At 37.1% G+C, this 27,245-nt stretch overlaps 1 protein-coding gene across 1 annotated transcript in view; it reads right to left on the bottom strand.

The window, feature by feature from the left end:
• The window catches only part of SLC4A10 (solute carrier family 4 member 10), a 304,764-nt gene that overhangs the window by 75,962 nt on the left and 201,557 nt on the right, over window positions 1-27,245 (bottom strand). The window contains 5 exon segments of the mRNA XM_017855802.1: window positions 10,668-10,913; window positions 11,649-11,782; window positions 12,373-12,547; window positions 15,539-15,639; window positions 20,260-20,406. Of these exon segments, the coding sequence (XP_017711291.1) occupies window positions 10,668-10,913; window positions 11,649-11,782; window positions 12,373-12,547; window positions 15,539-15,639; window positions 20,260-20,406 (803 nt within the window).

Below are 27,245 nucleotides of genomic sequence, written 5' to 3' on the forward strand. Positions count from 1 at the left end.
CTGTCATTAATAGTAATAAGTTAGGAATAAGGTGTAGTTCTCTTAATTAGAAAAGAGGCTATATGGCAGGAAATAAGTACATCTGTCATAAATTAGGACTGTGTGGAAATAAATGTAAATAATGCTCTTGTGTCATTTAGGCCACTTGAATTAAAATAAAAATAAAAATAAAAAAGGATCCAGTCCACCTTCAGAAAGGAAAAAATGGTCCTTCCTGAACTAAGGGACAATGTAACCCCTTAGAGCTAGTAATAACCAATCCCCTTGCTCCTCACTGGAAAAAAAGGGGGAACGTGTAACCCTAAAAATTGATGGAGTTAGACTGGATCTTCAAGTAAATATCATGGTTTGAGAAAAAGTTTATAAATGCTCTCCTGAGCCAGTATTTCAAACCTTCTATGATAAACTAAAAGTGCCAGTACCAGAAATTACAGGAAAAACAAAAAATTTGTTTCTGCAATTAGCCGAGCATGTAGCCCAGTCTCTCAATGTCACTTCATGTTATGTATGTGGAGGAACTGTAATAGGAGATCAATGGCCATGGGAAGCCCGAGAATTAGTACCTACAGACCCAGTTCCTGATGACTTCCCGGCTCAAAAGAATCACCCTGATAATTTCTGGGTCCTAAAAGCCTCAATTATTGGACAATGTTGCATAGCTAGAGAAGGAAAAGAATTCACTCACCCCATAGGATGACTTAGTTGTTTGAGACAGAAACTGTATAATGGTATGACAAAAACAGTCACTTGGTGGAGTTCAAATCACACAGAGAGAAATCCATTTAGTAAATTTCCAAAGTTGCAAACCGTGTGGACCACCTGGAGTCCCACTGGGACTGGACAGTCCCCACTGGATTATACTGGATATGTGGGCATAGAACCTACACTAAATTACCTGACCAGTGGCTAGGTAGTTGTGTCATTGGCACTATTAAACCATCTTTCTTCTTACTGCCCATAAAAACAGGCAAACTCCTGGGCTTCCTTGTCTATGCTTCCCGTGAAAAGAGAAGCATAGCTATAAGAAATTGAAAAAATGATAAATGGCCCCCTGAGAGAATCATACAATATTTCAGGCCTGCTACTTAGGCACAAGACAGCTTGTGGGGATACTGGGCCCCCATTTACATGATCAACCGAATCATACAGTTACGAGCTGTCTTAAAAATAATCACTAATAAAAATAGTAGAGCCTTGACTATTCTGGCCCAGCAAGAAACTCAGATGAGAAATGCTATCTATCAAAATAGATTAGCTCTCAACTACTTGCTAGCAGCTGAAGGAGAGATCTGTAGGACATTTAACCTTACTAATTGCTGCCTACACATAGATAAGCAAAGGCAAGTAGTTGATGACATGGTTAGAGATATGACAAAACTGGCACATGTGCCCATGCAAGTATGGCATGGATTTAATCCTACGGCCATGTTTAGAAAATGGTTCCCAGCACTAGGAGGATTTAAAACTCTTATAGTAAGAGTTATAATAGTAATAGGAACCTGCCTACTGCTCCCTTGTTTGATACCTGCACTTCTTCAAATGATAAAAAGTTTAATCGCTACCTTAGTTCATCAAAATGCTTCAGCACAAGTATACTATATGAATCACTATTGATCTGTCTTACAAGAAGATATGGGTAGTGAAAATGTGAGAACTCCCACTAATAAAATGAGTGAGAGTCTCAAAGGGGGGGAATAAGGGAGGAGACCACCCCTCATATCATCTTATGCCCAATTTCTGCCTCCAAAGAAAGAAGAAGTAAAAACTAAAAGACAGAAATGAAATCCATAGGCAGACAGCCTGGTGCCACACCCTGGGACTGGTAGTTAAAGATTGACCCCTGACCTAATTGGTTCTGTTATCTATAGATTACAGACATTGTATAGAAATGCACTGTGAAAATCTCTATCTCGTTTTGTTCCGATCTAATTACCGGTGCATGCAGCCCTCAGTCATGTACCCCCTGCTTGCTCAATCAATCATGACCCCCTCACATGCCACCCCCTTAGAGTTGTGAGCCCTTAAAAGGGACAGGAATTGCTCACTTGGGGAGCTTGGCTCTTGAGACAGGAGTCTTGCCGATGCCCCTGGCCAAATAAACCCCTTCCTTCTTTAACTCGGTGTCTAAGGAGTGTTGTATGCCGCTCGTCCTGCTACAATATGAACAACAGGTGAGAACAAGTTGAGTGGAAGAAAGAGATCATACCATCTACTTAGAAAAGCATTACAATGAAGACAAAAAAATGGTTCTACTCTTCAGTATAATTCATTTGATTACTGGGAGGTCATAAGTCATAACTTGTTCAATAAAATAGATCTTATCTGCCCCAGAAGATTTTAGTAAATGTAAACAGGAATATTCAGAGAGACTTTGAAAAGAAAACATGCTACTTTCTGTGGAATTAAAACTTTGGTGAAGTATGAACTAATTTTAATTGATGTTTTAGAAATTGAAATTGCAACAGAGTTACAAGAGCAAAGCTTCACAACTTTTCATAGCTATTGTATTTCTGTATATTCTGTCAAGTGGCTTTATTATTTATTACATTTTCATTTAGAATAGTTATTAAGGATATAAAAGCCAGTGAAATTTTGGAAGAACTTTTACTATGAAAACAACTCTTTAAACTCTTTAAAATTCTGCTTTTCAATGATGGTATATGTGTTAGTGGTTGAGAAACAGTGCTTTAAAGACATTTTAAAGTTCCAGCACTTGAAAGAACTATTAAGAAGCTGGATGATGTCACAGACTACAGGTAAATTATACTCCAGCATGTCTTGGAAAGGCAAAGATGAGGTATACTATTTTTTCAGTTACACAGACAGACATATATAGTAAACAAACATTTATTGGGAAATATGGGCAAAGCACTTCCTACAATCTGTTTCATTACTTCACTGAAGTTCCAACTCTTTTGTTTTTGATACTTTGACTTCATCTTGCATGCAAGATTTACTCAAGGATGATGTGACAGTATTCCATAAGCAGGATTCTGGTATTGTTTTAGCGACATCAGGCACCAAAAATAGCTGGACATAGGATCAGTTATGAATTAAGCCTTGAGAATATCTCTAGGAGTTGAGACTATGTGATTCACTTGCTGGATTCTTATATCCTCTTCTGGCAAAACTAGAGAGGTCACAGTCAATCCACATATCCTGAGTACATTTAATTTTACCAATGCATTTCAGTATACTGATTAACAAGTCAGTGATATTGCCAATGAAAATCCATTTCTGACATCCGGCAAAGTGTCAGTGTTGACTGAGATATGGCTAATAGTCTCGGGGTTTGTAGTAGCCTTTTCTGGAGTGTAGTCTCTCTGCTTTAATGCTAGCTGACCACTTCTAGAGTTTGGACTCCTGATCAGAATACTAGCTGCCCATGGTTGTAACTTGACCTAACATACACATATTACTGTTGCGGGGAGTCAGGGACCCCGAACTGAGGGACCGGCTGAAGCCAGAGCAAAAGAACATAAATTGTGAAGATTTCATGGACATTTATCCCTTCCCCAATCAATACCCTTGTGATTTCCTATGTCTGTCTTTACTTTAATCTCTTAATCCCGTCATCTTCATAAACTGAGGATGAATGTCGCCTCAGGACCCTGTGATGATTGTGTTCACTGCACAAATTGCTTGTAGAGCATGTGTATTTGAACAGTATGAAATCTGGCACCCTAAGAACAGGATAACAGCAATTCTCAGGGAACAAGGGAGATAATCTTAAAGTCTGGCTGCCTATGGGCGGGCAGGACAGAGCCATATTTCTCTTATTACCAAAAATGGGTAAGATAAATATCACTGAATTCTTTCCCCAGTAAGGAATATTAATAATTAACAGCCCTGGGAAAAGAATGCATTCCTAGGGTGGGGCCTATAAAATGGCCGCCCTGGGAGTGTCTGTCTTTATGCAGATGTAGATAGGGATGAAACACGCCCTAGTCTCCTACAGTGTCCCCAGGCTTGTTGGATTAGGAAATTCCAGACTGGCAAATTCTAGTCAGACCTGTTCTCTGCTGTTGAACCTTGTTTATCAATGACAATGCATGCACAGGTGGACATGGAAGTTCATTTGTGATTCTAGTTTTGCCCTGACCTTGTGATCTTGCCATGACCTCCTGCCTTGTGATCTTTGGTCACCCTTGAAGCATGTGCTCTCTGTGACCCATACCCTATTCATGCACTCCCTCCCCTTTGAAAATTGCTAATAAAAACTTGCTAGTTTTATGGCTCAGGGGGCCTCACAGAACCCGCCAACATGTGATGTCTCCCCTGGACACCCAGCTTTAAAATTTCTCTCTTTTGTACTCTTTCCCTTTATTTCTCAGACCAGCCAACACTTAGGGAAAATAGAAAAGGACTCACGTTGAGTATCAGTGGTGGGTTTTCCCCGATATATTACCACAGTGTCTGTGCTGAGGTATTTTAATGTAAGTTAAAACATTACTACATTCCACTTAAAATATTTCAGAATATATCCTTGAATCTAGATCAATTCAGGAAGCAAAGAGAAACGGGGAGAGTACTTCAAAGACTGTGAACTCCTTGAGAACACTCATCACATCTCACCAAAACATGGCCACATAACTACTTAAACTTCTTTAAAGAAAGAAACCAAGAAATCACTGTTACCTGTTTAGCACTCACCCTCTGATATTGAGTTCTCATATAAATAGCTGCCTTTTTATACCTATTTGACAAGAAAGTGTGAAATATAATTCCATTTAAGATCTGAAAGTAGATATGAAGAGTAACATATTTGAAAGACACTTAATAAAGCTTTACTACTATCTACCAATCCCTTAGCTTTCTGTAGGTAGAAAGATAAAGAAACACAAATTCTGTTCAAAAAGGCTCATAATTCATTAGGGACAGTGAGAATGAAACAAGTAAATAATGAACTATTATACTGGATACTACTGCTACTAGAAAGGAGACTACCATTAAAATAATTTACTTTAAAAGCAGGAACAGAAAACAAGTATAGCAAGTGTTTGGATCAAGAATCAAGAATGAGGTGAGGAGCTGCTAAAAGTTTATTGAATCATAATTTATTGATTGCCTACTATTATATTTATTTGAATCTAAGATGTCAAACAATATAGCTTTTTGGGGGGAAACAATATGTGAAATGTGCCCATCAGTTGTGAGAAGCATTTTCAGAAATGTAAAAATATGAATAAACATGTTCATATAATATGTGCCAAGCACTTTGCTAGGTACAGTAGGTACATAGATCTGCCTAATAGCCATGAACTATCATTATAAAGATTAATCTAGGCCAGGCGTGGTGGCTCAAGCCTGTAATCCCAGCACTTTGGGAGGCTGAGACGGGCGGATCACGAGGTCAGGAGATCGAGACCATCATCCTGGCTAACCGGTGAACCCGAGTCTCACTAAAAAAATAACAAAAAACTAGCCGGGTGTTGGTGCAGGGGCGCATGCTAGTCCAGCTACTCGGGAGGACTGAGGGCAGGCAGAATCGGCGTGAATCCTGGGAGGCCGCGGAGCTTGCAAGTGGAGGTGAGATCCAGCATCTGCCTCCAGCCTCGGTGACAGAGCAAGACTCATTCAAAAAAAAAAAAAAAAAAAAAAAAAGATTAATCTATGTGGAGGTAAACAAATAAACACCTAAAATATAATTATCATGTTATGTTGCAAGCAATTCTGGATAAATCCAGTCAAGTGTATACATAGCAAAAAATGTGATTTAAAAAGGTTGAAACAGATATTTCTCTAAATCTGTTTTATTCTCTATTTTTTGACTAGTGAGTACTAAAAGGTTCATGCAGTATGATTACTCTGTTTCATCTTCTTTCTCCCCACATCTATCACCCTTGGGAGTTCTGCTGCAAATTGCACTCCTGTTTCTCTTGCCTTTTTTTTCAGATGATTTCTCCACAATGTTGGCACCCTGCCTAAATTTTCAGTCATCATTAGTTTTATCAATTCAAATTTATATACCTTTATTGCATATTAAGAATTTCATAATGTGTCAAATTTATCCCAAACTTCTAGCTAAAATCTTTAAGAGTGCTGTTAAAGATAATGTAAACTAGCACTATTTTCTTTACTTAGAGAACAAGATTGGCAAAATAATGTCAATTATTTTGCAACATGTTCCATTAATCAGTATACATTAAGTATCACTTAACCATATTTACAATAGTATGCTGGGACTATGGGAGATAAAATTAGGGACAGTAAGAATGAAATTCTCATTGTTACATGTTTTCTACTTTAAAGGAGGTTCAAATCTAGTTGAGAAGATGAGAAAGAGGATATTCTTCTGTATGTCAGTCAGTAAGTAACATTTATTCAAAACAGATCACTATCTTGGGTTATGTAGAGGGCTGGCTATTGGAGAAACAAAAAAGAAGAAAAGAAAACAAACAAAAAAAATTTTCATAACCTGTTAGTGAGAACACTCCTTCAACAGCTTGTTAATCATTATATTTTATTTCACTCTAGTCTACATATATATCAGAAACTAGAGAGATAATCAGACCTTACATACTGCTTTGACCCAATTGATTACAAAACATTAATAAATACATTCTCAATTTTTCTTTAGCTGGTTGTCTTTCAAAAGTTTATTATTCCCAAACCTGAAAGAAACACTTCATCTTATGCAAGCACAACACTTCATTCTATTTTTTGCCATTTTTTAAAATCAAAGCAACCAAGAAAAGATTATTCTCATAAACTTGTTTTTTATTGCTAACTTGGCATACTCAGCTTAATCATCTGGTGCAATGTATGTATTCTCAAAGATAAATAGATGATCTTGACACTTGATCTTGGCACAATGAAAGAAAAGCTTATATTTTCAAATATAAGGTCTGTATATTACCATATTATAAGGTTAGGATGACAGAGGAGCTAGATATGTCTTTAAAAAGTCAAAGACATCTTGTTATTTGGTTGATAAACTATGAATTTAAGGAAATCTGATTGTAGGAGGCTAAGTATTAAAAAAAATCTGAAATACAGATCCTAAACATGATGACTTTTTTCAAATATCTTATACCCAAACAAATATGTACATTATATGCATATTGCTTGCAAAGGTTGCAATCTCAGATATATTATGTTCTAGCTATAACATTTTCTAGGAATTTTTCTAATGAACCTGCATAGTACCTTATAATAAATATGAGGCCAGCCACATCTAAAGTAGAAAACTTTAGGTGGACATTGTTATAAATGACACTGATTAAGTGTGAAAAGGTCACAGTAACAAGAAAGCCACTAAAAGTGTCATCTGGACTTCATGAGACAAAGTAAATATTTTGTGCAAAAGCATGAGATTATAAAATACATTAAAACAGCAGTAATTAACAATAATGTATTATTTTCTTTAATGAACATAACTAAAAGTACACTAATAAATATATGCATTCTATGCATAGCAGAAAAAGATCAATTTTGCTACTCCAAGGAGCAAGTGATGGAAATACCTGATCAGATTCATGTACACAGTGTAAGTGGTACTGGAAGCCAGACAATCAAGGCTTAACAACTGGAGTGAAGAACCAGTGCAGTGAGGATATCTAGTCAGACCCCATTTCCCATGAGACTGTCATTGTTTCCGTCATACACACCCACTTCAGGTGCCAGGTGGCACTAAAACCTCATGCCTATCAGGATGAACCAGTCTTTCCATCCCTTCTATCTCCCTAATTTGGGTTGAGAAGGGCACTTGGGCAATGGAACACAGTCATCAGCACACATTCATGTTCAGCCTTGGAAGAATTAGGTTTTAGATGCCCACACTGATCGAAGTAAAACCTAAACATGAGGGATCACTTTTTAAAAAGCAGAGATGGAAATGTGGAGAAAGTCAGGACCTCTGTCACTCCTCTTTTGATCACCATGACAGGTGGGGATCATGGCCACATAAAGCTATTTTAGCTTTCACATTACTCTCTGAGCATTTGTCTTACTTAACCCCTTGATCTCATCATTTTTTTTTGACTCCTGGGAGGTTGCAATCCCGTGTTTATCTACTCTCTCTCCATCGTTGCTGTCTCCCTTTCCTCAATTTCTATTCTCCCATTTTCAAACATGCATAGTTCTTCTCTGTCACAAATTATCAATCTTATTATTTCATTGCCCTCTTCAAAAGGCATTCTGTTTCCCACTTTCTTTGACACCATCTGGCCTATGCAGCTTTCTCCATTTCCTTACCACCCACTTCCTTGTTAGTTTTTTGCAAACTGACTTCCCATTCTGCCTCCTCTCCCAACCCAATACCAGTTTTTAAAGTTACCAAGTATCTCTTTTCAAACGCTTTTCCTTGTTCTGTTTGATATCCAGCCCGCTGTCCTCTCTAAAGACTTTGTGATACATTTCTTGTTCCTTGCCTTCTGTGACCTGGCATTATCCATAGTTTCCTCTGATGCTTCTTTCTTATTTTTATTTATTTATTTATTTTTTGCCTATTGGTTGTATTTTTCTCATTCTACTTTTAAGCTGTGAAAATTGTTCAGGGCTCAGACCTTGCTTTTCCAATCTTTTTCCTTTCTAGATCAAACCTGAGAAGCTATCACTAAGGTTCAAAGAACAGCTGACAGGGTAGGCAATGGGTGCCTTCCTGTTACTTGAAACAGAATAGTTCTGATTTTACCTGTTTTATTTGTTTTACTTGGTTTCTTTTGGAGAGTTTATTTGTATTCATCAGTGTACTGAAAATTGTATCAGTAATAAAACCCAGATTTCATTTCTTGTTTTACCACTATCTATATAACTTTAGACAAGTATTTTAAAGCATGAATGCATCTCTTGCATCTAGTCCTGTGAATGCCCTTCGTCTGAACTACTTTTCTGCCCTATTCCTTAGCAGCTTCCTAACTTCTGCTGCATTTTAATTCTACACTATTTCCTCCAGGAAGGCTTTTCTGAACCTCAAATCTGGGTTGGGTGCTCTCCTGATGTGGTGCTATAGCATTCTGTACCAACATTTTAATACGGCACTCATTTCCTCATGCTGTCTGTTTGTCTACATTCCCTACTAAACTGGAAGCTCACTGAGGACAGAATATTATTCACCATGGTTTTCCTAGTACCTAGTATAGTGCTTGACATGTAGTAGATTTAAAAATCCAACCAGAGATAATTACATATCTCAGCAAGGATATCCAAATTCAGTGAGATTCTCTTTCAGATAAGGATAAATGAAAAGGCATGTATCAATGTTATTCCTGGTTTTGATCAAACTGTCCTTCCCATTTCCCTGACAACTATGCTCAGTCCCTTCTTAGGCCTGTTTACAACATTCTCACTATTTGCTTTTATTGGGAAAGTTATTTTATATTTCCACTTTGATTTTCATATTCAAAATGGGGTCAGTGGTTTAAAGTTATCTCTAAATATAAAATAAAAGTGAAAGTACTAAAACTCTAATTATTTTCAACATTATATCATTACATCATTCTTAACAAAATTATAACATTGCACGATTTTGGTGTGACTTCAACAATTTAAACTTCTTGTAGTAAATAAAGATTAAAAAATATTAAAAGGGCCAGGCGCGGTGGCTCAAGCCTGTAATCCCAGCACTTTGGGAGGCCGAGATGGGCAGATCACGAGGTCAGGAGATCGAGACCATCCTGGCTAACACGGTGAAACCCCGTCTCTACTAAAAAATACAAAAAAAACTAGTTGGGCGAGGTGGCGGGCGCCTGTAGTCCCAGCTACTCGGGAGGCTGAGGCAGGAGAATGGCGTAAACCTGGGAGGCGGAGGTTGCAATGAGCTGAGATCCGGCCACTGCTCTCCAGCCTGGGCGACGGAGCGAGACTCCGTCTCAAAAAAAAAAAAAAAAAAAAAAAATTAAAAGGGTTCAAGGCTATATCTATGCAGTTTATACGGAAATCATTGATGGTTGATGCAGAGATTATAACCGTCTCCTAAAGAACATATTGTTTCAGATATTTGCAGTATAAAAAACTGTATATAAACATAACAAAAAATTCTATGATTAAATAATGGGGCCATTTAATGGCCACATATAGTCTGCAGACAAAGCCTGAGAGACATTCTAGACTGTTGATATACTGAAACTAGAAGGAGCAATAGATCCAATCACATCTTTAATCCTGGACTGTAACATCACTTTCAACAAGTAATACCTGAGTATTTCCATCACAAATGTCACAAGTGCCAAAACCAAAATTAAATTTTTCATTCAGTGATTTATGTTTTTACCACACTTTCAAACATCTAGTAAGATTTAGACTCAATAAGTTTATTTTACCTTATTGCTAAATTTGAAACCTTATATTTTCATTACTATGTTTCTTTGAATTATTGTAAATTAAAAACACCCTGAAATAATACCAAATAGCATATATTTTGCTAAAGTAAAATCCATGTATATTAAAATGGACTTGGTTCCTTATCTACTTATTTTAGAGAACACTAGACAAATAGAACTTTAAAAAGATACTCTTGGCAGAGATGGTATAATGACAATGCAAGTATCAGATGAGTGGCTGATTAAATAACTTTTAAAATTCTGTTCAACTCTGAGAGTCAGGATTTAGGTCATGAATCAACTTAAGGCACATTCTCTGCTGAGTAATTTCCTCGTATTTCTTGTAACAATAGCAATATTTGTAAAAAGAAGAGCCCCAAGGCCAGCAGGGGAAATGGTACTTACGAGTATTGTGTCAGCAGTTCTAGATCATTATGCATGTTGATTGGATAAGCTTCACTGAGTTCAAACAACTTCTCCAGGGCCTCATAAATGAAAATGATGCAAATCAGGGAAGCAAAAGCTTCTTCAGTAAACCGAGTGATGTAGCAGACAAGGGAACTAGCATCAGTGGCCACAAGTATGATACACAGAGTTGCTGTCCAAAGTCCAATGCTAGCTCTTAAAGATAGGTATGACAGCCCATATTCTCTGGGAGGAGGAAAAGGAAAGAACAGTGAAAAGAAGGTCATTCAACAGCTTGCTACCATTTTAAGCAAATGAAAATAAACCTCATTCAGGAAGTGAAAGTAAATAAGCTTCACATCCCATGAGTATCTAAATTCAAGACTTTGTGTAAAGCAGGGGTCCTCAAACCCCTGTCCGTGGCCTGTTAGGAATGGGGTTGCACAGCAGGAGGTGAGTGGCAGGCGAGTGAGCATTACAGCCTGAGCTCCGCCTCCTGTCAGATCAGTGGCAACATTAGATTCTTATAGGAGCACAAGCCCTATTGTGAACTGTGCATGTGAGGGATCTAGGTTGTGTACTCCTTACGAGAATCTAATGCCTGATGATCTGAGGTAGAATAGCTTCATTCTAAAACCATCTCTCCCACCCAATTTGTGGGAAAATTGTCTTCCATGAAACCAGTCCCTGGCACCACAATGGTTGGGGACCACTGGTCTAAAGGGAACATCTAAAGGGACAAAATTAAAAGGGATTTCTCAGCACTTATAACTGAGTCTTACTTTTTAAAAATATTACATAACAATATACATAAATCTTTTACTTTTCCTCTGTTCCCATGATGAAGCAAAAATGATAAAGTGAATCAAACCAGGCAATTCTGTCTCTATTAACAGACCTCCAAAAGTGATGTTGGGAGAAGTATAAATATAGTAAAGAGAAAAGGAAGAGGCTAAGGGCTGAAAAGTACATAACACTTACTTGCAAAATTTAAACAAAATCTTTTCAAACACCAAAACTGGTCCTGTACTGCCTAATATGGTAAGAGGCTGTCCACCAAAGAGAGAATAGGCTATCCCAGTCATGGATGCTCCAAAGAGAGATTCAATTGCACTCTGTGTAGAGATACAAATGGTTCAATTACCTAAGCTGTACAGGAAGCCATTGTAGCTAAGGAGAAGACATTTAAAATACATGGATATGTGCTTTCTCCTTCACCATGAAAAGCCTAGCAACCCTGGGCAAGATGTGGGGTAGGAGGATGACTAAAGGGGCTGACAGCAAGAAGAAAATACATAGTAGCAAAGGTGGAGGTGTTCTCTTCACTTTCTTATCTCACATCTCTGTTGCCTTACAAAAGGTTTAAATTCAGGATTAGCATCTGGACAGAAACATGGCCCAGGTATATAGCAAATGGACCTCCTGTGAGACAAGAACTGAGCCTAAACCTAGCTTAGGATTTTGGGGGTGAGGGCAAGGCATCAGAGGAGAACCTTTTGTAAGACTCAGAACTAGTCATTCTGAGACATTCCACCCCCAGATTACAAGTTCCACTAGCCATCCAGGAAATTCATATAAGGGTTATCTAGCAGACCATATCTCAAATCTCTCCTCAGAAAAGAATTCAAAATTAAATGCTTACTTATCTAACTGAATCTTAAAAATGGATTATGTTTCACAGTTCAGAGAAAAGCATGATACATACTATACGCCCTTCAGTTGCTTCTCCCAGCAGTCCTCCAAATGTGATGACAGGAGACATACACGCGCAGTAGAGAAACAGAAAAGATGCTAAGCACTGCAGGCTGAAAGCATCTCTGAAGTCACTCCAGAAGTATGGAGCTTTTCTTTTGATATCTAAAATAAGTCCCCCAAAAATCCTAAGACAGGGGTGGAAAACACAATAGTGAAACCCAAATACAAAAAAACACACAAGTCAAAATGCTCATTTGCTTTGTTGCCAGGTCACAGTATACGTTTTCCATCAGCAGAGGTGAGACCCACATTAACCTGCTGCATTGTATTATAATGATATACAGGGAGGCACTGCACAACTATGTTACTCAATTCCTAATCCAATATCGTGTCAACCACCAAAAATCCCAGGTTCTCTTAAACAAGGTTCAGAGCTGTTCAACAATCATAATCCAAATAATGAGATTCACGGATTACTCTAATCTCTGTGCCATTTCTACGTCAACCTACTCCTCCTAAACTCAGGCCTACCACCCTCAATCATTGGCAGTATTTCTAAATGTTTAATTCCATTTAGCATAGCAGGGAGTGAGGGAGGGAGGGTTAGCTGGCTTTTTTATACTCCAGTAGTGAGCATCACCCTAGAGAGAAAAAGCAATGTTTAACCATAGCTCCAGTTACCTACTCTCTCAGCCAAAAAATAAACAAACAAAAATCCCTCACTAGATATTGTTGCAGGAAGACATTTAAATGTCCTTTTGGATGGCAGCAATACTTAGTAGAGACAGATAGGTTCTGGAGCTGTTTTCATTTTTAGAAAACTAGGAGGGAGTCCTTAATAATAATCAAACTAGATAAATGTAATTTTGATCCACTATTGCATTAACACATCCCAACATCTGTGATTCACAAGACAATAGTGACCTTACTTGGTATAACTTCATTTACTCCAAATATATCCAAAACCATGTTGAAACACTTGAAAGAGAATTTTTTTTGGGGGGAAAAGTATTAAACTGTGAAATGATGCTTTAAATTTGAGAGCTTTTTAAAAAATCTATTAGAAATGAGAGCATTAATAAGTAGGTATTCTCATTTTATGAACATCTAATAACAGTATGCAGACTTAACATTTGGCTACTGTAAGTTGTTTTGTTCCATGGAATAATGATGTGATAGCAAAATGAATAAGACTATGAGTAAGTTCCTACATGAAGGTTAATGTTAATGGCGAAAAAAACTTATGCTCCAATAAACTGCCAGCATGCTGAGTATACTTGGATCACACAAAACTGTTACATTTTTCTTATTTATTTTATATATAGGAATATTCATTTGGCAGTCCTAGAATCACCTCAGAAAGGATTGTTCTTTTTAGAAAAATATTCTGGTTAGAATTTGAAATAAAAGATGTATATATTATGAATAATTAAAATATTTTACCATGTAATTTCTCTGATCTGATTTATCTGTAATCATTACCTAATAGTAACTATTCTACTATTATGCAGGTATAAGATCACTATATTTTCCTATGATTGGGTCCATCAGAGAGCTATGGAGTAGGAGAGGGTTGAGAAGAATGAAACTTCAATTGAATAAAAGGACATTTGAAACTCAGAGAAGCTTGCAGAGAACCTGTGAAATATTTGTACACATAAAGATCACCTTAGGCTTCTCTACCCATGTTTAGTAAAACATACACATATTTTTTTTTTATTTTGGGGATCATTTCTGAATAATTTGTTAACTTATCAAAGTCACAATTCAAAACAGATTTACTCTACCAGTCTATTTAGGCATTCATGATTTATATCCCACCTAATCCCAAAAAGAATTTGAGGTGGTTATGAGCTATTAATTAGTAATTAATATTTATAGTTTTGATAGCACTTTATATTAGACCATTGATTCTAATCAATTACTTATTAGAGCATACATTAGTCTGAATAGTTGTTATAGTACTGTGTAATAAATGTGTTTTTAGCAGTAAAAATCTAAATCCGGAAGTGGGAGTTCATTACAGAGAACAGTGCAAGAGCAGCCCAGATGTACACCAGCAACTCCAGGAGAGCAGATGAGTAATGGATACTTCAAGTCATGTCAGCAACAGAATCTGTGGAAGAACTCTGGAGAAGCGAAGATACCGGATATTGGTGACCTGGGAGGATTTAGGAAGCAGTAAGGAAAAGTGAACTTCGAAAAAAATCTAAGCTATGTGGCATGTTACACCTGAGAAAGAGAAAAAAATACCACCAAAAATAAAAAGACAGCATTCAAAAGTATGAAAGCAAACAAAATGAGTAACAAAGGTTCCAGTGAAGGGAAAAGGAAAAAATTGTTTGAACCATCTCAAATTAGGTATCAAGCCTGAGGAAGACATTAAAGGACATTTCCTCAGAGACAACACATAGATAAATGGAAAGAACACAGAATTAAAACGCAGAGTGCTCAGGAACTGGAAAGTCAGCTTAGAGGACACATTGCAAGCAGTACAGAAAATGGCCTTGAGGCGGGGGAGCACCAATCCTGCAAAGTCTTTGCAACTGCCTTTAATTATAATGGAGGCTATACACATATTCCCTGAAGAGAGACCCACCCAAGGGTTTCTGATTTTCTGCTCACACATTGCTTAGAGAGAGACAAGCTGTCAAAAAAACCCATAAAGCACCATTTTAAGAAATAAATTGAAGCTTTCATCTCTTCAAAGATGTGTGATTAGAAAAATAAATCATATAGCTCTTTCAAATCACAGCCATAAAAATAAAAAATACCATTATATACATCCTACTTGCATTTAATGAGATAGGGCCTACAAGACTGAGTTGTTGGTATTTAGTTTTATTTCTATCTTGAACTTGAAGCTTTCAATGGGTTCTTTTGGAAGGGTCAATTGACGGTTTTCCTTTTCATTCTAAGAATCTGGGAATGCATTTTATGCACAGCAAAATGAAAGACTAGGTAAAGTATAATAGAAGGGTGTCTCCACTGTTTTAGTTTAACAGTAATGATAATCATTAGCAACTTCAGAGAAATCAAACTAATTGGCATTTTCATCCTCAAAAAGCAGCTATTAAAAGTATAAAATAAATTAGATCCCAAAATAGCAATTCCTAACAGAGAAGAATGGTATGTCATTTGGTCCTTGAAGTTCCATAGAAGTGATTTTCACTAACCTTCCAGTTCTCTGGAGTTCAGGTCCACTATGTCCTCCGTGGGGCTCTGCTTCCCCATGAGCTGCTGTTCCATTTGGCACAGCAGGAATCTTCCTCTTCTCCTGTGGAGAGTTTCTTTGTTCGTGTGTTTTGTTTTATTTTAATTTCAGGTGTTAGTTGTAAATAACAATAACAGTTCATTTTCCTTGAAGCAATATGCAAAATAGCTGAGAACCTAGGCTCTGTACTTATTTGTTGCTTGACATCTGGGAAGTTATTTAGCCTTTTAAAGTGTTAGTTTCTTCCTCTGTCTACTGGGAGTAACATCAGTATCTATCTTATAGTGTGGCTAAGAGAATTAAATAAGATGATGGACACTTATTTATTCTTTCAACTAATACTAAGTGCCTAGTGTGTGCCATTCATTGTAATGAATGCTAGAGCTGCAAAGGTAGGCAAGAAAAAGCATCCTGTTAGTGAAAAGAGACAATAACCTTAAAATATCAGGTACAGGTGGGAGCTATGAAGAAAAATGAAGTAAGGGAAGGGGAAAGAGAGAGATCAGGATGCGGGTAGGTTGGCGTGAGGAGGTGTTAAGTATGGTGGTGTTATATGCCTGGCATAGTTTAATTGTTCAAAGAACAGTAACCATCATCACTATTTTTAAAGTATATTTCCCTGTGTGATTCCAGCTAGTATCTTTCTACCCAGTAAATAGTTTACAGTATGGGTCTCTCTAACTCATAGTGTCAAAGACGATTGTAAAAAAGGAGGCATCTAATTTAACCAATGACAAATTAGTGGAGATTCAGGTAAGTATTGTTTTCCCAAAGGTCTATTCCACCCACTTTTGTTGGTGAATATGATTTTTTTTTAAATCAGAAATTTCTACCTAAAATCCTACCTATGGTGATCTTAGAGCACACCAATGTATTCAAAAGCACTTCAAAGGATAATAGGAAAAAATCTTAAGTGGTGAAATTACGATTTTTACTTGATCACCATTCCAAAATATAATTAGTGTAAACATGAAAAACAAAAGTGACTCATAAACTGATCTCACTTACCAGGAGACATCTAGGTAGAATGACACAGGTTTAACACATAAAAAAGGTTTTGAAAAATATACAGTATAAGAAAGTTTATTGCTTAATATTTTAACAATTTCCCCAGATAAATGGATGGACGCAATAAGACTAAAGTTCAAAGATAAAAGAGAAGCATCTGTTAACTGATGAAGGAACTGTCTTTACAGGTAAATAGGATACATTAATAAAGGGATTTAAGAATTACCCTCAATACCTATTTCCCAATCACCTAGGAAAACAATTCATAGCTTTCACAAGTCTCAGAAAGCAAGTATTATTATGTGGTCTTCTGGGAGAATACTACTGACTAGATAAATTAACTCTATTTTACAATGACGAAACTAACAGAAGGTGATGTTTTGGGAGCCAAGTAAGGAACATGTATTAAGGAAAAGGGAGTCATTAACTCTTAAATGCTGTTCATTGATAAGTTAGATAAAATGCAGGTTGAGAATTGACCATGGGACTTAGCATTGTGGAGATCATTGTTCACGTGCATATTTTAGCGAAGTGATAGGGGCAAAAGCCTCTTGGAGGGAGTGTTAAAAGAGAATTGGAGGAGAGTAACTGGAGGCAAGTAGCGTAGAGAACTCTTCTGTGGCATTTTGTTGCAAAAGGGAATGAATAAGAGTGGCAGGCTGGGTAGTGGTATCAAGAGAGTTCTTTTATTTAAGATTGGTAAATTTAATAGTATGTTGTATGCTAATAAAAGTGATAAAATACAGAAAAAAAGATTTGATGATATAGAAGAGAAAGAGGAGAATTGGTAGAGTTGTGCTCTTGAGTAGATGTGAAGAGAGAGGCTCTTTCCAGTGCACAAGTAGAAGGCTGACTTTGGCTAGTTCAATAGTAATGAACAGGAAGGCAGAGTATGTGGATGCAGATGCTGGCCGGTGGGTAGGTATGATGGTAGCAATCTATAGGAGTTCTTTTTTGATTGTTTCAAATTTCTTAGGGAAGTAAAAGGCACATCAGCATATGAGAGTGAGGGTCAGAAAGGATGCGCTGAAGGCTTGAGGAGAGAAGAATAAGTGTGAAATAGTCATCAAGTGAGAATGATTGGACTAGGGAAGTGTAGTATGATGAACCTGCAACACGAAGGGCTCACTTAAGGTATGTGGTCATGAATTTATGTGAGACCAGTCAGTGTAGTTACATGTTTTCCTTCAGCTTCAGCTTCATCAGTGCGGTACAGAGTGAAGTGTTGAATTCTCATAGGGTTATGGTTTTGATAAGCAAGTACATGATATGAGAGAAGAGCAAATAAGTTGAGGGTACACAAAAGGGAATGATTTTAATGACTGACGCAAAGTTCTAATGAATATTTTCACAGTTATCACTGGAGGTGACAGGTTAATCTTCTCTTAACTGAAAGGAAAAAAAGTATTTAAAATGCTGGGATTTGCACATTTCAAATGAATAAAAAAGATGGAAATTATCTCAATGGTAAAAATATTTGGGCAGGGCGCAGTGGCTCACGCCTGTAATCCCAGCACTTTGGGAGGCTGAGGAAGGCAGATCACGAGCTCAGGAGATCAAGACCATCCTGGCTAACACGGTGAAACCCCGTTCTCTACTAAAATACAAAACTTAGCCGGGCGTGGTGGCGGGTGCCTGTAGTCCCAGCTACTGGGAGGCTGAGGCAGGAGAATGGCATGAACCCGGGAGGCGGAGCTTGCAGTGAGCCGAGATCGCGCCACTGCACTCCAGCCTGGGCGACAAAGCAAGACTCCATCTCAAAAAAAAAAAAAATTTGAATGAGTATGAGGTCAGAATGTTTAATACATATTAACTCATTTCACTCCATCTAATAGAAAACATAGCCTCATGCTATCTATTATTCGATCACAACATACTTTTTTAAAACATGAATGTTGAAAAGAAGCATAAAGCATATCTGAAATTCAAATTTGTTGTATAGAACTATGCTGTCTTATATGATAACCACAAATTGCATATGTCTATTTACATTTATGGTAATTAAAATGAAAAATTCTGTTCTTTAGTTACAGTAGCAACATTTCTAATGCTTACTAGTGGCCTGATTACTAGACAGCATAGATATAGAATATTTCCATTATAGTGGAAGACTATTGGAGAGTGCTTATATAGAGCATCAACAGAGAAGTTAAAACATTTGTTCAAGGCCATATATATATAGATAATTGCAGAATCCAGATGCCTTAATTCTTAATTCGATGTTCTTTTTACGACTGCCTCTCAATACCCAGAATCCAATAATTAATTCTGATTTTAAAGGGTGTCATAAAATCATAAACAATATTGGCCTGCCATCACTCAACTTGCCTCAAAAACATTATTGTTCACAAAGCTGTTTTCAAAAACACTTAACTTCATCTTTAATGTTTCAATAGCTAATTGGTGTTATAGTGAATTTTAAAGCCTCATTCTGAATGTGTTAATATTTTGCTGAATTTCTCCAAATAATATTAATTAAGGAGTTTCTACATATTCAGGAAGCATTATATTGCCTTTTCTAATATCATTAGTATAAAGATATATTCTACAAGTACAGGAATGAGACAATCTATAACCCCTATAATTAATTATTAGGCAACTGTTTTTATTTTAGTAATAGATCAACTGAAATATGTGGTAGCAGTTACAGAATCACAAAATGGTAAGTTTTGAGAAAAGGAAATAGTCTTTAATAATTATGAAATGACTTCAAAATGAAAATATAAAATGAGGTATCCATAGAGTTTCTTTAAATTGACAGTGAAATTGAGATACCCTTTTTAAGTACTCATGGTTGAGTGGTACAACTGCTCATTTGCCCACCTCTGGCAAAGCAGGAAAATTTCTAATTCCAGGGCTGGGTCAATTAGACTATCTGTCACTTCCAATAGGGCAGCAGAGTCAGACCAGGCTGAACTCTGCAGGGCAAAGGCCAAAGGCAAGACTAAATACATAACAACTTGGGAAGGTTGTGGGAGGCAGATTCAGTAGGCATAGAGGTGGCAGTGTGAGGAGTGAGCTTAACAAACATTTGGTCATCATTCTTAATAGTCATGACTGCAATTTAAAAAGTGACCCTAGAAAATAGCAGTGCTTTATATTTCTATCTTTCTGGATTGTATGATGGGTAAAATATCCATTACATGTTCATAAGCAAAATTAAAAAAACTTTATATCATACATCCACACAAAAGTAATACAAATATAAGAATTACAATTTTAAGATCTTCCCAATATTTACTGTGATTAGCAGTAATAAATATGGAGTTTTCTACATAATGTGATTAAGTCATGTCTTTGAATTTTCCTAATGCTTGCCAATTTCAAAGTGATGTATCAAAACATAGAAGGACAGTAATGGGCTTTCTCTCAGGCCATATTTTATATTGTTATTAAAATTTTAATCTTCCTCTTGTATAATACATGTTAAGTAGGGGCTAAAATCTTTGCAGGCATATGGCACTGTTTGATTAGTAGGTTGTCATCAAACTGCCAAGTTTCTCAGTGATGTGTGTTGGAGAGTATTAAGAAATATCTTGTAACTTCATGCCCCTTCTGCCTTCGAGGCTATCATTTAAATCATTTGAATCTTCTTGATGGATTATGCTATTCTGAAACATGCATTTAAAAGACAAAAAATATTCAATTTCAAAGAATGTCTTCAAATATACATACCTGGGAAGGTACATTTTTGGGAGGCTCTATTCGGATGCTTGGATCCCATTCTCCAGGAGGGAGAACAGTAACCTGATCCAGAAACTCATCAATTCCTGATACCAAGTCATTACGATCTTTAGCTTTATAAGCAACATCATGAAATACCTTTAGAAGAAATAGAAATATTATTTATAGTTTAAAAATAATTATAAAATATTAATGTGTTCAGTGTTTTCAACACAGTGATCTCACGTGATTATAACAATTTGAAGAAACAGACAGCTCTGACTCTAAAGAAGTTTATAATGTAAAATATTATAATTTATTTTATGGATCCATATAGGTAACTATTTTTCTTATGATGTCAGATGAATGTTGAAATTTCTAGAGGGAAGGAGTAAGGGAAAGGAAAAGGAGAATGAAAGGAAGCTCATTAAACTAGAATTAGGCAAAAGTTATTTATGTGCGGGAAAATCATTCCTGGAGGAAGTCTTTGCTTAAAATAGAAATAAAATTTGTAAAATGTGTTGGAAATTTCAGCAGTATTTATACCCTGGCATAAATAAATTAATTTAAAGGGTTAATTTTATTTCAACTTTGAAAATAATACTGAGGTTATAAATTAGTATTTTCTGGATATATAGTCATTCCTCAGTATCTTTGGGGGACTGGTTCCAGGATTCCCTGCAGATACCAAAAATCTATGGATACTTGAGTTCCTTATATAAAATGGAGCAGTATTTGCACATAACCTATGCATATTCTCCTGTATTTAGAGGGTCCCCAACTTTCTATAGTTTCTCTTGCAATCTTTTGACTTTATGATGGTGCAAAAGTGACATGCATTGAGTAGGCTCCTCAACTTTCAATGGGGTTAAGTCTGGATAAATCTATCACAAGTTGAAAACATCATAAGTCAAAAACATAGTTTCCACTTATGGTATTTTCAATGGGGGGACATAACCCCCCATTGAAAGTTGAGAAGCATCTGTACTTTAAATCATTTCTAGATTATTATAATATCTATACAATGTATATGCTATATAAATAGTTGTTATACTGTATAATTTTATGCATATGGTTTTATTGTAACATTGTTATTTTTTATTGTCCCCCCCCTGGAATATTTTGATTTTGTTTTAGAGACAGGGTCTCACTCTGTCATGCAGGCTGGAATGCAGTGGCATAGTCATACCTTACTGCAGCCTTGAACTCCTAGGCTTAAGCTCCTGCTTAAGCTCCTATCTTCTGAGTAGCTGGGACTACTGGTGTGTACCACAAAACCTGGCTAATTTTTTAAAAAAATTATTGTAGAGACAGGGTCTTGCTATGTTGCCTGGGCTGGTCTTGAACTCCTGGTCCCAAACCATCCCCCACCTTGACCTCCCAAAGTGCTGGGATTATAGGTGTGAGCTACTGCACCCTGACTTTTCAAATATTTTTGATTTGCAGTTAGTTAAGTTCAAGAGTACAGATCCTGAAGATACAGAGGGCCAACTACACATTATATCTTCGCAGTACAGAAAGTGTATTTCCACACAAAGTATGAGTTACATTTCGTACTTATCCTCTCCACTTCCCCTCCACACACATGTGCTATATTAGTCATTTAGGGTGTTCACAGATATTCTAGGTTTTCTTACAGACCACCTGGTAAGATTGTACTTCTTTGCCTTCTTTGATATTTGGATTAGGTATATTCTACTTGGGTGTACATATGTCACTTTTGAATGGAAGTTATGAGTACCAATGTGTGATTTATCACATTGCTTTTTTTCTGGTTTAGTGACTGAGAAAACACAGGTACAGATAGAGCTTCTATAAGCGCAGGAAGCCTAAGTGATTATAATGAGCAGAGTCTCTCTCCTAGATCTTGATGAACATTCAGCATGATAGAAATAAACCCTTATTGTTTTAAGCCATTAATATTTTAGTTGGTTATTCCTGCAGCCTAACCTAATTTATCTTAACATACACAGGAATTATGTACTTAATATAGTAAGTGTGGAAAATAAAAATAAAGATGAGAAAAAATTGATTTACACTGAACATAATATAAATATTTCTGAAACTTTAAATTTCACTTGGGATGAAATGATACAAGTATTTGAGATTAGGGACTCCTATAGTATTCTTTATGCTGGCCTAAACTACAGTGACCAAATGTCCCAAAATTGCCAGGAAAATCCTGCTTTCAAATATTCTATTCTACTTTCAGACGTTTGTTTCCATCTCTGGTTTGATACTCAATATAAACTGCTAAGTAATAATGATCATTTTAGAAAGCTTTTTCTTGACTTTCCAACTAAGAACACTTCACAAAACATTATTGGTCTGATAAACAGACTTTGCTTAGGATAATACAAAAATATCAAAGATCTATTAATGGTTTAGTTGTATTTTGAGAAGGAGATTTTCAAATATTAAAATACAGATTTCCATGCCACAAGCCTCTTCTAAAGATGGTTACATGGCCCTGAGACCTAACTGGAACACTTAAGAATTGCAAAAGTTCTTAGTCTTCAATGAGAGTTTAGCAACTCTACTCTTTTCCTGTTAGTAACAACTCTCTTGAAATCTTTCTTAATTTGATCACATTTAATTAGAAAACTGCTTTGAAAGATCACATGATCCTATACCCTGTTTTATGTAGACGAATATCCAAATTCATCCAGGACAACAGATTTCCTATTATTTTAAAGCTTCCTAAAGGTATAGATGCCATAATTTGTTTAATTTTAAATCATACATAGTACTTACTATTGTTTCCCTATTACCAGTGTTATCACTAACCTAATTATTTTACATTCCTCTTCTACCTTTTCTTTGTCTAGCTAACCTAACAGTCTGATTTCAGTTGACCCCCTGACTTCCCTGACCCCCTTCTCAAACAAGATGATATGCTTTGTTAATAATCTTAACATCATCTCCTTCTTGACAGCTTTCACTGTAATTATAATTATTCATTATAATTAATTATTAATTATATAATTAGTTGTTTAATGCCTGTTTTCTCTGATAAAATATGAGCTTTGAACGTTCACTCAGTAAATATTTATCAAACTATTTAAGTGCTAGTGCTAGAGCAGTGAACAAAACCAAGAAAAATTCACCCCCTCATGGGGCTTACATTCTAAGGGGAGGGATGAGATGGAAAACAAACAATATAAATGAGTGTATATTTTGGTAGACGATGGAAAGTGTTATGGAGAAAAATGAAGCAGAAAAGGGGAATAAGGGTATGACTGGGGACTGTTGCAATTTTAAGTAAGGTGATTAAGGAAGGTCTTAATGAGTAGACATTTCAGCAAGGACCTGAAGAAGGTAAGGATGCCTGCCCTATCATTATCAGGAACAAGAGCTTTCCAGGCAGACAGAATTACCAGTGTGGAGTATGCTTTGAGAAGTGGCAAGAAGGAAAGTAGCAGATGACGTCTAAGAGGCAAGGTGGAGGAGGTGGAAGGACATCTTGTAGGACTTTGTAGGTCATCATAGAACTTAGACTTTTACTCTGAATGAGCTAGGAAGCCATTAGAAGGTCTTCAGCAGAAGAGGGATTGCTCTAGCTGTTGTGTTGAGAATAGGATGAAGTGGGGTAAGGGCAGAAAAAAAAAAAAAAGAGGCTATTGCAATAATAGAATAATAATGGTGACATGAACCCAGTGATGACAGTGGAAGCCAGGGGGTAACAGTGCAGAAAATGAGAACTACAGTGGTAAATTCTGGATCTACTGTGAAAGTTAACCCAGGAAGATTTGCTGATAGATTGGATTTGGGATGTGAAAGAATTAAAGCAGTCAAGGATGATTTCAGGGTTGTTCTATGAGGCCAGTGACCATGTCTTTAATTTCTACCACCTTATCTCTAATATATAGTAGGCAATAAGTATATACTAATCACAAAAACACATGAAATAAGTACAATTATTATCATTCCCGGTTTAAGGATGAGGAAACTGTGGCAGAGAGAGTTCAGGTTATTTAACTTGTCCAAATTCATACCACCAATAAATGCCTTTCTTTCTTCCCTCTCTGTTTCCATTCCTCTCCTCCTCTTCCTTGCTTCCTTTCATTTGCTTCTTCTTATAAGATAGGAGATTCTACATCATCTTTGTGAACAGATAGAAATGACATAGGAAGGAGGAAAAAATTTGTGATGAAGAAACCAGAATGAAAAATTAAGGAGAAAAGTTCTCAACAAGGAATTAGGAAGAAATTCCAGCACATGAGGTTTTATTTCATTTTCTTTCAAGCATGTTTTTACTATTCTTGGATTTTCAGATATTTCTGATAGTTCTTTCGGATATTAGAATAAGCTTTTCAAGTTCCTCAGTAAATCTTGTTGGAATTTGGATTGGAACTGCACTGATTTCTCTCTCACCAGCACTGCTTGCCTACACTGTGGCAATCACCTCTGAAGTGGTCTCTCTGCTTTCATCCGTGCTCCTCCATGGTCTATTCTAAACACAGCAGCCAAGTGACAATTTTTCTTTTTTCTTTTTTTTTCTGGATGGAGTTTCACTCTTGTTGCCCAGTCTTGAGTGCAGTGGTGCAATTTCGACTCACCACAACCTCCACCTTACAGGTTCAAGTCATTTTCCTGTCTCAGTCTCCTGAGAAACTGGGATTGCAGGCATGTGCCACCATGTCCAGCTAATTTTGTATTTTTAGTAGAGACGGGGTTTCTCCATGTTGGTCAGGCTGGTCTCTAACTCCCGACCTTGGGTGATCTGCCCACCTCAGCCTCCCAAAGTGCTGGGATTACAGGCATGAGCCACCGCGCCCAGCGGACATTGTTAAATGTAAGACAAATCATGTCAACTCTAATAAAAACCTTCTGTTTGCTTCCCAACTCACTTAGTGTCCTTATATGACCTACAAATACCCAGTACAGACTGACCCCCATCCAATAACCTCTCTGACCTCTTCCCCTACTGCTCCCTCCATTTCTCACTTCTGCCCAGCCATGTTGTCCTCTTTGTTCCCCAGATGTTCCAGGCACACTCCTGTCCCAAAGCCCTTGGCCTTGTTTATCCTTTTGCTTGGAAAGCTCTCCCCTCAGGTAACTACATAGGTCGCTCTCTTTCTTCCTTTAGGATCTTTGCTAAAATATCTCCTCAGTAAAATCTTCTCTGACCACTTTATTTTAACTTGTAACTCTCCCCAGCCCACCTCTACCTCCCTTTTCTGCTTTCACGATTATTTCCTTCACAGCACTTATCACCACAGGCCATATATTTTACTTTTTATATGTTAGTCTGTCTTTTCACTAGACTATTGGTTTAATTTAAAAAAGAACGTTTTCAGTGCAAAAGGCTGAAAATTCCAAAACCAGAATGCCTCTTCTCCTCCAAAGGATCACAACTCCTTGCCAGCAAGGGAACAAAACTGGATGGAGAATGAATTTGATGAATTGGCAGAAGGCTTCAGAAGGTGGTTAATAACAAACTCCTCCAAGCTAAAGGATCATTTTCTAACCCAAGACAAGGAAGCTAAGAACCTTGAAGAAAGGTTAGAGGAATTGCTAACTAAAATAACCAGCTAGAGAAGAACATAAATGAGCTGATGGAGCTGAAAACCACAACACAAGAACTTTGTGAAGCATACACAAGTATCAATAGCTGAATCAAGCAAGCAGAATAAAGGATATTAGAGAGTGAAGATCTAGTTAATAAAATTAAGCATGAAGACAAGATTAGAGAAAAAATAATGAAAAGGAATGAAAAATGCCTCCAAGAAATATGGGACCATGTGAAAAGACCAAACCTACATTTGATTGGTGTACCTAAAAGTGGTGGGGAGAATAGGACCAAGTTGGAAAACATTCTTCAAGACATTATCCAGGAGAACTTCCCCAACTGAGCAAGGCAGGCCAACATTCAAACTCAGGAAATACGGAGAACACTACAAAGATACTCCTCGAGAAGAGCAACCCCAAGACACAAAATCATCAGATTCACCAAGGTTGAAAAGAAGGGAAAAATATTAAGGGCAGCCAGAGAGAAAGGTCGGGTTAACAACAAAGGGAAACCCATCAGACTAACAGTGGATCTCTCTGCAGAAACCCTACATGACAGAAAAGAGTGGGGGCCAATATTCAACATTCTTAAAGAAAAGAAATTTCAGCCCAGACTTTCATATCCAGCCAAACTAAGTTCATAAGCGAAGGAGAAATAAAACCTTTACAGACAAGCAAATGCTGAGAGATTTTGTCACCACCAGGCCTGCCTTTTAAGAGCTCCTGAAGGAGGTCCTAAATATGGAAAGGAAAAACTGGTACCTTCCACTGAAAAACACAATAAATTGTAAAGACCATTGACACTATGAAGAAACTGCGGGCAATCAATTAATGGGCAAAAAAACCAGCTAGCATCATAATGACAGGATCAAATTTACACATAACAATATTAACCTTAAATATAAATGGGCTAAATGCCCCAATTAAAGGACACAGACTGGCAAATTGGATAAAGAGTCAAGACCTATCAGTTTCTGTATTCAGGAGACCCATCTCATGGGCAAAGACACACAGGCTCAAAATAAAGGGATGGAGGAACATTTACCAAGCAAATGGAAAGCAAAAAACAAGCAGAGGTTGCAATCCTAGTCTCCAATAAAACAGGTTTTAAACTGACAAAGATCAAAAAAGACAAAGAAGGACATTACCTAATGGTAAAGAGATCAATGCAACAAGAAGAGCTAACTGCGGGGGAGCAAGATGGCCGAATAGGAACAGCTCCAGTCTCCAACTCCCAGCGCGAGCAACACAGAAGACCGGTGATTTCTGCATTTTCATCTGAGGTACTGGGGTCATCTCACTAGGGAGTGCCAGACAATCGGTGCTGGTCAGCTGCTGCAGCCTGACCAGCGAGAGCTGAAGCAGGGCGAGGCATCGCCTCACCTGGAAGCGCAAGGGGGAAGGGAATCCGTTTTCCTAGCCAGGGGAACTGAGACACACAACACCTGGAAAATCGGGTAACTCCCACCCCAATACTGCGCTTTAAG

Source organism: Rhinopithecus bieti, unplaced genomic scaffold (genome assembly GCF_001698545.2).
Source record: "Rhinopithecus bieti isolate Rb0 unplaced genomic scaffold, ASM169854v2 scaffold_40377, whole genome shotgun sequence".
Classification (NCBI taxonomy): Eukaryota; Metazoa; Chordata; class Mammalia; order Primates; family Cercopithecidae; genus Rhinopithecus; species Rhinopithecus bieti.